At 42.0% G+C, this 13,449-nt stretch overlaps 1 protein-coding gene across 2 annotated transcripts in view; it reads left to right on the forward strand.

Annotated features, from left to right (window-relative positions):
• LOC146855823 (protein tyrosine phosphatase domain-containing protein 1-like) overlaps window positions 1-13,449 on the forward strand; it is a 183,844-nt gene that overhangs the window by 102,718 nt on the left and 67,677 nt on the right. For both annotated transcript variants that reach the window (XM_085650665.1, XM_085650664.1), the window contains exons 7-10: window positions 3,704-3,922; window positions 6,584-6,718; window positions 8,100-8,201; window positions 10,450-10,530. In XM_085650665.1, the coding sequence (XP_085506791.1) occupies window positions 3,704-3,922; window positions 6,584-6,718; window positions 8,100-8,201; window positions 10,450-10,530 (537 nt within the window). The remainder of the gene's footprint in view (window positions 1-3,703; window positions 3,923-6,583; window positions 6,719-8,099; window positions 8,202-10,449; window positions 10,531-13,449) is intronic.

The raw sequence follows: 13,449 nt of genomic DNA on the forward strand, positions 1-13,449 counted from the left end.
CGCAGTATATTTGACCAATCGATTAATAGAGGCATAGTTACCAGGGATGTAAAATGTGAAAAAAACAATCAATGGAGGCACAGAGAGTAAGTGGAAGGTAAATAGCGGAATAACAGGCTAGAAGACTTGTGGATGTGGCACATGTGAATACTGATTTGAGGAATGCTGACTTTGATGCGTGGGACCGTGCATGGTTGATTTAAAGAAGGGATACATTTGGGTGACATGAGGTCTGTAATGGTTGATTCATAGGGAATGAGTTACCTGCCATGTTTGGCTAGCACTAATCTGGTCAAACAGCTAGGTAATGAGTATGCATTACTGTAAACAAGTAATGAATACAACCTTAGATTTGTGCGAAACTCGTGTAGGTTGCTTTCGCCTTAATAAGTGAAATTTCCTCAAAATTACGTGAAATACAAATCCATCATTTTGCGCTATATTTTTGCATTAAATGCGTTGTCACGTCAATGTTTGATGCAAGGATGCATTTCATGTTTAAAATGGTGCAAAAAACAAAACATCTGTGAGCAACAGCCGGTAACATTCCGCTGTTTCCGTGCATTTGTTGAAAATTGTTTCTGCGAATGGCATGTTATCATGCAAATGTTTACAACAAATGTCACATAATTACACACGGTGCCATACTTTTGGCAATATCATGTAACAAGAGTAACACAAAATTCCCGAAATTATGTGATTTTTTTATTTTTTTAAAATTTATTTATAAAGTTTTATATAGCGCGAACAAGATCCCGAAGGATAACAGAGTGTTTACAAAGGATAGAAGGTAGGACATAAATCTAATAACGACATCAAGTAAGAATATACCACAAGAATAATAGCATAATTCCAAGACGGATAAATCAAGGAGAGTAGTAAAAAAAAAACAGATATAAAGCAGGCTACGATGGGGGGGGGGGAGCACATAATGAGGAAAAGAAGAGCATAGATCCAATATCGACATCAAGTAGGAATACACAACAGGAGTAATGGCATGATTCCCAGACAAATTAATCCAGGACAGTAATGCAATAAATAGGAAGATAGCAGGCTACGAAGGGGGGCACATAATATGGTACAGAGGAGCAGCATCACATGATGGTACCTGAAGGTACAATGGTTGTAGGATCAATGATTTCAAACAAATGATCCTAACCCAGTTAAGGTAAAAATGTGTTCATTAGGAATCTTTTGGCTTCCAGTTTGAAAGCAGTTGTTGATGAGATTCTGCATACTTCCGGTGGAAGAGAGTTACATATCCTTGGGGCAGTGCCGGAGAAAGCTCGGAGACAGGTTCTCCTTTTTCTAAGGATGGGTGGTTTCAGGAGGAGAGTGATAGGGCTTCTTGAGGCTCTCCCACCTCAGGATACTTCAAGCTTTTGCGCTAGGTACCTGGGGGTTTTGAGGTGCAGGGCTTTGTGTTCCAGAACGGCAATCTTTAACTGAATTCGAGCTTCATAGGGCAAACATTTGAAAGATTTAAGGATTGGGGATATGTGCTCATTTTGTTTGGTACCTGTGACCAGTCTGCCGCTGTGTTCAGTGAAGCCCTTAGTGGAGCCAGGGTGTATTTGGGAAGGCCACAGAGCATAGCACTGCCGTAGTCTAGCCTCGGCAGGACGAATGCTTGTACCACCTGTTTGAAGTCCTTTTGAGGAAGGAATGACTTGATATTTCTAAGTGTCCTCATCAAGTGGTTAGCTCCCTTACACACATTACTGATATGATTTTTCATATTCAGGTGAATTATTCCAATGTATTTCACCCAGGCCTATATAAAACGCCATTTTTAAATGTTGAGAACAGACATTGCATAAAACCTTTTTCCTCTGATAATGAACAGCAAGGATCAGTTGAGGGGACATACACAGTAGGCATCGATGATGAGCAGAGTTTTGATAAGTCTTCCTCAGAGATTCACTGAGTCATCAAGAAAAGAAGGTCATTAAATGGAGCAGGTTAGTAGGTACTGCTAGCTATAGTGGTATGCAGGAATGTGTGGAAATGATGATGAACTGCTTTGGTTAATGGAGAGATGGTCTACAGCATGTGTACTCACAAACGTTTTCCCAGGGGCCAAAACGTTTGGTTTGTGGTGTGACCGAGGATGGCAGCCTGGCAGAGGGCAGGAGGGTAAAGTGGGCAGAAGGGAAGCTAAGCATGTACATCTATGTGGCTGAACTGCACAATGTTTAATGAGAAAACCTGGAATTAATCCCGGTTTCTCCACTTTACCACATTGTGTGACCCTAGGCAATTGTTTTATTTTACTTTGCTTCCTTTTTCTTCTTGATCACATATAAGAGGACATCGAAATACATGACTTCAGGATGTGCGCTGTACAAAAACCTTCTCTCTTGTTTTCGATCAATAATCTATAAAGTTGTCCATGTATAATAGAACACAGGCCCCTCAGAGGGTGCACATACCAACTAACCTGTATCTTAGTTCACTATTGTCATTGTTGTTAGGGTCGGGGGAACCATGAATGTTGCTAAAATAGTTCTCAATGCATTGCAATAATCTGATGTACTAAGATGAAATGCATCTACATGTAAACAAAGGCGCTTTTTGAATTTTGAAGAGACTGTATCATATTTTTATACGCTTGTTGCAAGATGTCTTTAAAAGTTCAGGTGTTCCTGCAATTAAGTGGTGCCTGACACCTTAGTAACTTCCTTTCATTAACTGCAGTTAACCTGCAAGTAAATGCTTGCCCGTTTATTTAACATAATATTCAGTGTTAGTGCTGAGTCAAGTAAATAGTGGCCCAGTGCTGCTGTTAACCAGAAGGCTGCATGTAAAGCTCAGGTGGGCCGTACTTTGAATATCACTGGCCTATAGGAATAGCTGTTCAAGTGACAAAGGTGGTCGGAATTGAACATCCATGCTTCTTATATGGAAATACCCATGTCTCGTAATTTGAACATCTGTGTCACTCAACTGGGCTATTCCTTTGCTCAGTTCCTATATGCACTAAAGGACACGAGCAGTGCCCTTATATCGCTCTGCAACCTATAGCAGGATCTGGCTAACACTTGAGCAGTAAACATGCATTGCATTTCACCACATTATTAAGGGCCTTCTTTGGCTGACATCTCAGCTCAACTGAGTGAAGTTTAAGAAATAAAAGGACCCGTTATGCAAAGTGACATCAAACTTTGGAGGTCGCAGCACTTTTGTATATGTGAAAGGTACAGTATACATTGCATGGGGACTTTTAATCTATTTTGTGGTTCTACACAGGGCCAAACTGGCCGTAGCGGGGGTCTGGCGTTTCCCCGGGAGGCTGGAAGGGTGGGGGCTAGTTTTGAATCGGTAGGGTTGGCTATTACTGGGGGCCAGTTTTGCAGCAGTGCTGCAATATCCCCCCAGTAACAAAAGCAGCAGTGCTTCACACTAGCAATAACCCCCTTATCTCCCCCCCCCCCCACAGGCCGGTCTACTAAAATTACCTGGGCTGCTGTATGGTCTCAGCCCTGGTTTCATATGACTGCGCATTCAGGTGGTCAGTTGGTACATATGTCCACCCTAGATACTAGTCCTCTGTGATGCGAAAGCAAAGAAAATACAGCCTTCCAGTGCTCTCGTAGAGTCGAGACCGACTTTATTGAGAGAAGTTATGGTCGAGGTAACACGGTAAAACTTTTATGTTTTTCTCGTGTTATTTAGTTATCATTATTTATTTTATTTTTTACAGTTGAAAGATTCAGGTAACCCACTTCGAGATCTCAGTGGGCGTTTTGGGTCAGGACCAATCAGTTTTGGGCCTGCAGCTGCAGAAGTAGGAACAGAAGACCCAGCATCGCACAAGAGACCGGCCCAGACGTGCCCTGCTCTGCGACTGGATGCAGATGGAGTGACAGATCAGGGATCGCCGGACATACCCAATGGGAATTTAACATCTGAAGTCCTAAAGGTGACTTATACCTGTGACTGTTTTTTGCTTTATTGTCATAATGGGGCCTGACAAGACCAAAAAAGTAGAAACATTTTCAACTAATAGAATCTGTGTTGAGTGGATGATAAGGTGTCATATGCGTAAAGATGACTGACCCATCTACTGTGAGACCCTGCTGGCGTGACTTGGAGCCATCAGTCTCTCCAAGGACACGGCCAGTCCCATGATGCGGCCATCAGATTTGTAGTTTGAGTCAAGGCTCCCTACTTTCTATGTAATCTTGAGAAATTCACAGTATGTCTTTTGCTTACTCTAATTACGATTCCTCTCAGTCGAGTTCCTGCACTGCTTGTCAGCAGTAAAGCCCACATGCCTTGAGTCCCAGACTGTTTGCGGAGAATGGCAGTAATACAAATCGCTGCATGATCAAGCAATAATTTACATACTAGAGGCAAGGCCAGTAACATCACTCTACGCTCCCCCGAAGTGTATCTCGTCTGTGACACCCATGTTTTGACTACACCCCCAACCCTACAAAAGTGTTGCAAAGATCCGAAATTATCTGCTCAGTGTATTCTAGGTCAGTCAACAATGATGAGGGATTTCTGGAAAGAGACAGCACCAATGTACTCTAGAATCTTGCTAGAAGTATTTCTCTGCATTGGAAAGGTTATAATTTACTCTGATTTTAACTCTGAGACTCTGAGTTTGTAACATCCATTCCATGTGCATGGGATCCTCATCAGTTGGCCCCTGTCCACAGACATCCTTTAGCCAAAGTGGTGCCCTGTTCATTTGTCAGTCATTGTGCTGCACTACTGATCCTTCTGCCAATGTACTGCCCTATGCATCCTTTAACCATGGTGCTATTCTGCCCATCCCCAACCAAAGCTTTGTAATGTCCATTTGCAGCCAAAGTGCTTATGCAATGCCTATTCATAGTTCAGGTTCTACCATGTTTCCCTATCCAAGGAGCCACCAAGTTGCCCTATCCTCAGTGCTGCCAATCTCACCTCAAACTAAGGTGTTGCGGTGCTCATCACCATAACGGGCTGCCATATTCATGCCATAGCCATGGTGATGTCATGCTCATCCCAAGCCAGGGTGCTTTTATGCTTATCCAACACTCAAGGTGCTCCCATGCAGTCCAACACTTAAGGTTCGGCCATGTTCATTTCCTGATATGGATCAACATTGCTCATCTTCAACCCAGATGAAGCCGTGGTCTTCTCGATGCAAAATACTGACCTGCTTATATCCTGGCTAAGGTGCCATGATGCTTATCCCAAGTCAAAGTGCTCCCATGATTATTCCAAAACAGACTCCTGCCAGCTAATATGCCCCAGTGGAAGTGATGCCATGTCCATGTTATTCACCAGAAGAGGTGGTTCACAATTTTGTACCCCTACCTGCAGTTCCGGGACTAAACACTTTGTCATCTCTTGGCAATGACAGTGAGTGGCCACACTGTTGTGCGGACCAGAACTTAGTGTTTACATCTGCGACCGTTTCTCACTGTTATTTTCTTGTAAATAAAATATAATGACAGAAGTGACATAGTTACAGTGACAGAAGCCTCTCATTATTTATGGACCCGAAGGACTGGATTCTTTTGGCTTTGGAACTTTAGGCTCCCTGGGAAGAGAGTCTGTGCCTGTGGGTGCACTATATTCATTCTCTGTGGGCCAGATACCCCTGCACTTTTGGGAAAGCTATCCTTAGGGTCTATGCACATAATGTACCCTTACCTGTTGGCACCAAGCATTTGATCTCAAATGGCAAAATGGACCTTTCTGTAGGTACACCATTCTTTTTTCTATCCTTTTGAACGACCAACTATATAAGTGGCTGGATGTTGGCAGATTCAGCTCACTGTCATACCCTATTGGGTGATATTCGTTTGTGGAATGATTGGGTGTCATGCTTCTTATTGACATACCTGGCCTAATTTACTAGTGGCATAAAGCGCATTGCTCTGTCTCTGATCGATCAGTGCTGTGAGGGTTCTGTGTCAGCCAGTACAAGGTTGCCTCAGTGATTAATAGAATATTCAGGTCTATGACCCTGAGCACCAGTGACCCAGAGAAGGGTACAAAGTTCATTGCACCTAATGAAGTTCGACTACGCAGAGGTCAGAATTCATCGGGTGCTATACATAGCCCCTATTACAAGCTTCTGGGGAATAACATACCTCAACAAAATCTGCATGTTCCAGTAATTACTGGACATTGTCCCCCTGCTAAATTCTGACAAATTTGACCTGCCAAAATGTAACCAGATATGAAAATTTTATTCCACCCAGTGGTTAATGGATGGGGTGATATTTGCATAATGTATCATTCTAATCCCTGAACAACTAAGGGTTTGCACAGGGTTGGAAAATGATGCTCCACTCTTAATGAGAGCCTATATCTTCCTATCCCAAGTCTTGTGTACTAATTTTGAATGCAGTGCTGGCAGCTGAAGAACATGAGTAAAAGCTAATAGGAGATATCAAACATCCTCCTACCCTGGAGAAAAAAAACTGCTGAGACTCAGATTCTACCCAAATAGCATATTCTATGGGTCATTAATGGTCTACATTGTCTCTCTGTATTGTGTTTTCCATCTTCGTACCAGTTATGTATTTTTGGGGTTTCACAGTAGCAAATTCATCATTGTAACATATCTGTACCCCAGACTAGGAGATCTATCTTCCAGTCAACGAAACAATCCACAGCCAGGACCCCAGCTCACATAACACTGATCGCCTTGGCACTCACGGAGCAAGAGCCTCTGGATCCCACCCAGGAGAAGAAAGTCCATGAGCTACAGGTAAAGGGCGCACGACTGATTGTGGGTTTGAATTGCCTTTCTGGTCTGTGCGTGTGTGTGCATGCATTCCTGCTTGTCTATTTGTGTTTAATCCACTGCAATTGATACTTGAAAGTTTGATATGATAGATAATCTAACTTTCAGTTTTGATGTCACTACCCTCACTAAACATGTTATTGAATCCTTTACAGTGGTCCAAATAAGCGGGTATTCTATACGTGGCATACGTTTTACCACAAAGCCTTGACAGGACATAACATAACGGGTGTTGTAAAGCACACGTTCACCCAAAGGTATCTTGGTGCTGAATAACATGTTTATGTTACCCAGCTCAATGATACTCATTTTACCGACCTCAGAAGGATGAAAGGCTGAGTGAACTCGCCAAGAATTGAACTTGTGACCATGAGGTCGACCAAAGGCCCCTACAATGGATTCATTAATCCAATAACCTACGACACCTGGCTACATGTATTTCATCTTGGTGAAAAAAAGGCCAATTTTCAAGCCTGTTTTTTTGCTGCTGATTGATGGATGTGTGTGAACATTCTAAAGTTAAATAGCAGCAAGAGAGAAATTCTTCCCTGTTTCAAAACCTCTTCTGCAGGTCAGTCTTGACACCCTGCCTTTTCCTGCAGTTCATTTAGTAATATGTTTCCATGCGCTGGCTACATCACTCCTGAGATAAACAGAACGTGTGGAAATTATTAGGGGTGGGCGGAATTTACGTAGTTACGCTACGCAAAGCTCCGCGAAATGGTAAAAAATCTCCGCGAGCACGCAGAGTTATGTGAACATGCAGAATTGCTTGTTCCGCCCGTTCGCAATGCTTTTTTCCTGTTCGCGAATGCTGTTTGCGTGCTCAGGGGAAAATATCTCGAGAACACGCATTTTGAAAGCGCGAACAAGCAAAACATTCCGCGAAGACGCAGATCGCGAAATTTTGGGCAATTCCGCGTTCTCCGCGAAACGCGAAATTACCCAATTTCCGCGAGCGGAAAGGAATTTACTGCCCAGGCCTAGAAATTACCAATCAGAGTGGTGCTCAAGTGAGCATACTCACGAATATGAGGTTGTTGCATGGGACTTTGGTTTTCTCTTACTGGTTCCTCTCCATATTGCATGGCTTGTAAGAGGGACCCACATTGTTACACCAAGAAAATTAATCACAAAGAATCTTCTAAAGCGTATCTCCCCCCCATCATCACCTGCTACGTGATAATCTTTCTGCTGTTTTTGGTTCTATATGCTTCTTTCCAATTTTTAAAGAAAAACTTTAATGTGTGCATACTTCCAGAATTTATTTTTTATTCATTTGACCTGTTGTTATATTCAGTTTCACCAGCAGGTAGCCTCATATGTATTTTACTCTCTTATGCAGTTGTTACTGAATCAGGAAGAGGCAGCCTGGGGGCGGCTATCATCAGAGACTAGTCCTAGGATACTCAGCTCTATTCTTTGGCAATGGCTTGATCATCTCAAGGTCAGTTTCCATATTTCAGACATCGAATAACATATGGTATAGCACATCTCAACAGACAGTATAACTACCCCTGCCTCCTGCTTCATAGAGGTCTGGTGTCAGACAGACATATGACTTGGGGCCAGTGTGTCACGGTTTGTTCTATATAAGCGCACTTATGGGTCACCTCTGTGTTATTTCACTGATAACCAGTTCAACCTCCATGCCACTACTTGTCGAGTATCGACTGCTCATAGTCCACGTGCTTTGATTCTGGCATACTTCCCATACTTTGTGTGGAATTTCTGATAGTTTATGTGCTTTAATGCACGTTGTGATCCTTACTTTTTGCTTGTTAATGTGGATTTATTCATAAATAATTATTTATGCTTGAGGTTCTCCACACATGATTCTCTGTAACAAATATCTCTGTAAATTGCACTTTGTGCTTGAATTTAGTAACCCATTAGGAGGCATTAAGGAATCCATCAGTTTGTCTTTTTTATGCTTGAAGTCCTTCTAATGCGTGTTATTACTCTGCAGCTTCTGTTAATGCATGGGTTGCTCTACACCTCTTACATTCTACCTGGAGTCTTACATAGTTCCCACTTTACGTTTCTATGTAGTCAGAACATTGCAAACCTGGGTTTTTTGCTTGGATTCCTTCGTATTCTCTGTTTGTTAAAGCATTCATTGATATATCTTGTTTGTGCTTGCATTCCTCCTAATATGCTTCGCTTTGTCTATTTTGCATTTCATGTTTGAATTCCGCACACTTCCTGTGCATGAGTAGGCTGGATTACTCAGTCCTTGCTGCTTGTCCTTGGATGTCTCCATGTGTCCTTTTCATGTGAAATAAGTCTCCATATTAACATTCTGTGCTTGCATACCTTCATAACTCCTTCTTGTGTCTGGATTCCTTCATACATTCTTGTTTTGTGCGGGATTTCATTTTTCAGTATTTTCTTAGACTCTTCCATGAAGTTGTTCTATTTGTTTACCTTCATTCCTTCTGCTTGAAAGCCTCCATGCCTATGCCTGAATATCCTATTTCCCTGCATAGGTTACCTCCCCATCGCGTGAATTGTGTTTGGATACCTTCTCAGTTTATTTGTTGTGGTTGGAATAACCTCTTCACTAGTTTCTCCTCTGTGTCTGAATTCCATCACACCTTTTGCCTTTTATTGGCTCTTCCATATTTTCTGTTTGTGTTTGGATTTGTCCAGTCTTGTCATTTGTTCTTTGAGGTCTCATAAATACTCCAAGCTTCTGTTTTGGTTTGGCTTTCAGCATTTTACTACTCTGTCCTTCAATACGTCAACACTTGTTTTTGCTTTCAGCTTGAGCCAGTTGTTTGTTCAGCTCAAGATGGAGTTTTCCAGCAGAACCAAAAGGAGCTGAGTTGTGTTTAAATTTGATCCTCACAGAGCAATGACAGGATTGGTCAAACGAATAAGCTCTTCTAATTCCAAACACAGTAAAATTACCCAGTAATGGCCCATGACGGAGGGGCAATTCCAGTTGGGTGAATGAATGTGGGGTCTGTTGTTTCCTCAGGAAATGAAGTCAAACCTAAACCATCAAGGTGAATGCTTAGCAAGCAATAACTAGTCTATGGATAAACAGTTTTTAAATCATTTATAAGACACCCAGAACCATGTTTTGAATCCTAGTCCCCAAACACATGCACCTAGAGTAGTCCATTGGCAGTTGTTTTAATCAACTTTAATAGACCAAAGCATTGTCCATATAGGCCATTTCCATGGTCCAAATACGCCTGTTTCCTAGTGCTATTTACTTGGTTTTATGATGACACGTGTCCAGTCAAAGTGATAGGATTATATTTATGCTTGGCCTAGCCAACCCATGTTTGGACAACTGGCTTTGATGAAGGTAAATGCCTTCAATCCTTTTACATAATGCATTCATACTAAAATGAATGTCTGATTCTCAAAGTGTGTGTGCATTTCAGTGATATTTTAGGTGAATGTACTGAACAAATCCAGCTGTCTACACGCCACTTCCCTCACTCTTCTGGTTTGTTGTAAGTATGGAATGTATGTTGGGCAGGGTTGCTCTCTCCGTAAGGAAACAACCATCTCATCTCTATCTCTACTGAAACTTGTCCAAGTCTCCAAAGAATCCCCATCCATTCGGAGAAAGATCATCTAGTTTAGCAAAAATGTAGACTTGTACGCTCGTCTCCCTTTCCAGCTCATTCCTAGCTTGCTGCCTGCAGAAAGCATCACTGTTCTATCTTCTTTCATAGGAGCCAGTGCTCAGCGTGGCAGACACTCTGTTGCTGCTCTCCAAGCCAACTGGGTGGCAGGCCCTGGGCGCTCTGCAAAAAGTAAGTCCTGATATGCAAGGGGTGGGCAGAAGGTATTATTTGTGCGCATGTGCTCTTCTTACGCAGTATATAATGTCAGTGGGGATGGGGGTAATATCATGCAATAGTGTGAAGCCATCTTGAATCTTAATTTGGCCATAGTGAGTCACTCTGGAGAACAGAAGTGCCCTCCATGTGCAATGCCATCATTGTTAAGGAAGTTAAATATGCCCTACGTTTGATGTACTTCTACAACTCAAAAGCGAGGCTCTACCTGTTACAGGCAAATTTGGCACCATTCTTATCCCTGTCGAGCAGTTTGGCAATCCTAATGCTATAAATGATTTTGCTGATGTCACATGTAATGTGTGATACCATCCCTAAAGTGAAAGCCCACTGTATTAGGGTCGCACACTTCCTTAGCTTCATAAAGTCTTCTTCTTTTTGTATTTTTAACATTTTTGAAATACGTGTAAAAATGTGAAAGTTAAGAAACACTATGGATTTCACTGATAAACGTTTAGTTTGTTGTACTACTCAGGAGTTACCATCAACTCTCATACAGATTGAAATACACCTATTTTGGTATTATTCGAAGTTCAAAACTCCTGAACTTTTTGGAGTTTATTTCCTTTTTTGGCTGACTTTGATCTGTGCTGTTGAAGGGAACGTGCTGACGGATCACGCAGGCTGTGTATTTTTCTAACTTGGTGTCGAATCTTTTTGTGTGTTTTCACTGTTTTGCTGTTTTGCACAAATATTTTACACATTGCCTCTAAGTTAATCCTGACTGCTCTGTGCCAAGCTACCAGAGGGTGAGCAAAGGTAAGCTAATAGGCTCTACTTAAAACCAAGAGCAATTTTAAGTGTCACACATAAAATGAGCTTGCCTTTTCAATAGATTTAGCAAGTGGTTGCGTGTTACTAGCTCAATCTTCAATCACTTACATATGGAATCAGATGGTTTTAAAAAAATGTTGACTGAGACAACAGTTAACTTTCAAGCTCAGGTTTCCAATCAGCTGTCGATGAAGTCACTGTGGTTTTCACCACCAGAAATGTGCTGTGGACTCTCTAGTATTGCAGCCCTCATCAAGAGGACCAAATTATGCAGACACACTTTCAAATTGTGTTACACTTATTTGGCTGCATTATTTTCATTCATTGAGCTAGAAACAACATGTTTGGGAAATTTGCAAATTATGTAGAATATCATTTGGTAAATAGGCTAAATCCATAATTATACAGTAATACTGCAGCTAGAGAATCACCTAAATTCACTGTCCTGCACCATTGTTCACAATTTAATGGGAGGTAAACAAAACCTAATCATTCTAATTCCCATCAGAGGGCCATTGTTAGTTGCACTTTGAAGAAACCTGCTCTTTCAAGCTAATTATCCCAAAATAAACATATCATATATAAATATATAAATGATCGACATTACTATCATGGGGTTCTGTGACATTTATAAACCACTTGGCATTTAGGCTCGTGGTTTATGACATCACCAAAACCCTTGAATGGCAATATTGGACTTTATTACATGGTTACCTGTTATTAAGATCATCTGGACCCCTCCACACCCACACCTACTTTAGCAGGTAAAGTACAGGATGGGTGCCATTAGGATGTGTGTGTGTGTGTATGTGTAGCATAAAACCTTCAAAAAGTTATTTATTGCTCCTTTGACTTAGGTCTCCAAATAAAAACTCATAAAAACTTGTGCAAGAGACAAGCATGATGAAGCTGTGAAGTGTTGGAAAACATGCAACAAAAACCACAAAACAAAATACTGAAGGGAAGGAAGCAGGGATGGATAGGGAGATAATGGAGAGAAGGATGGGTAGAGAGGTAGATGGTGAGAGGAATGGATGGAGAGAAGGAAAAGTGCATGGAGAGCAATATGGCGCGGTTGGTGGTTTCAAGGATGGATGGCGGAATGGATGGATCCATTGATCAATCAAAGGAGAAAAGTAAGAATAGATTGAAAGAAGAATGGATGAGAGAAGGGTGGTAAGATGAAAGGAAGACTGGGTGGAGAGAGGAATGGGTGGGTGGATGGATGGATGACCTGGAAGGAAGGATAGCCAAAAGTTGTGTTGGATTTGGCACTGTAGAGCCCCTGCCCCAGAGTGAGGGAGGTGTTATGCCTGAACTTCAGTGGAAAACTCGGGCAGGATCATGAGGTGGTTAGCAGCATAGAGGCGAGCAGCAAAGCAAATCCCATGTTGGTTTCTGGAGTCCTGTCCGTGTGGCTGCCTCACCTCCATTTCCCCACTTTGACTGCCGTGTGAATCTCTAAAAACAGGAAAGTACCTGGGAAGCAGGGAGATCAAATATAAAATAGATACACAAAGGGCTGGAGGATTGGGAAGGAATGGGAAGCCATGCAGTCGAGAAATACACAATGGGGAAGTCACTCTTGTGTGTGAAGTGATGATGTCCACCCCCTGTTTGTTCACTTTGAAACAGCTGCCTGTTAGAGACCCGCGTAAGCAAGTTAAAATCTTTTCACTTTCGGTTCCATTCTGACTACTCAATAAGGTCAAACAGCTTCAAAGGACTGTAGGTCAATTATCCAAGCACTGATTATTTAGAATATCAATGGAGGAGGATAGCATTGCCAATGTCACTAAGACTGCAGTTGCAATGCTTGCACCGTACTCAGCTACAATCCTGGAGTAAATCGGCTACTATAAGAGGATCTCCCTGGACAATTTGTATGGCGTGTTGTCATCCAGATATTGGCTGGATCCAACCAACCAAAACAAGCAGTGATTCAGCCCAAGTCTACTTGCGATATTTATATGAGAGCAATAAAGGATGTGCAGGTTACCACCTCCTTCTCTAAAACCTTACCATGTCATAGCTTTTTATTTTAAAATCTTCATCAGCAGCACAGCCATTCTATCGATGAATCAGGGAAGGTCAGCTTCT

This window comes from Triturus cristatus, chromosome 4_1 (genome assembly GCF_964204655.1).
Source record: "Triturus cristatus chromosome 4_1, aTriCri1.1, whole genome shotgun sequence".
Lineage (NCBI taxonomy): Eukaryota > Metazoa > Chordata > Amphibia > Caudata > Salamandridae > Triturus > Triturus cristatus.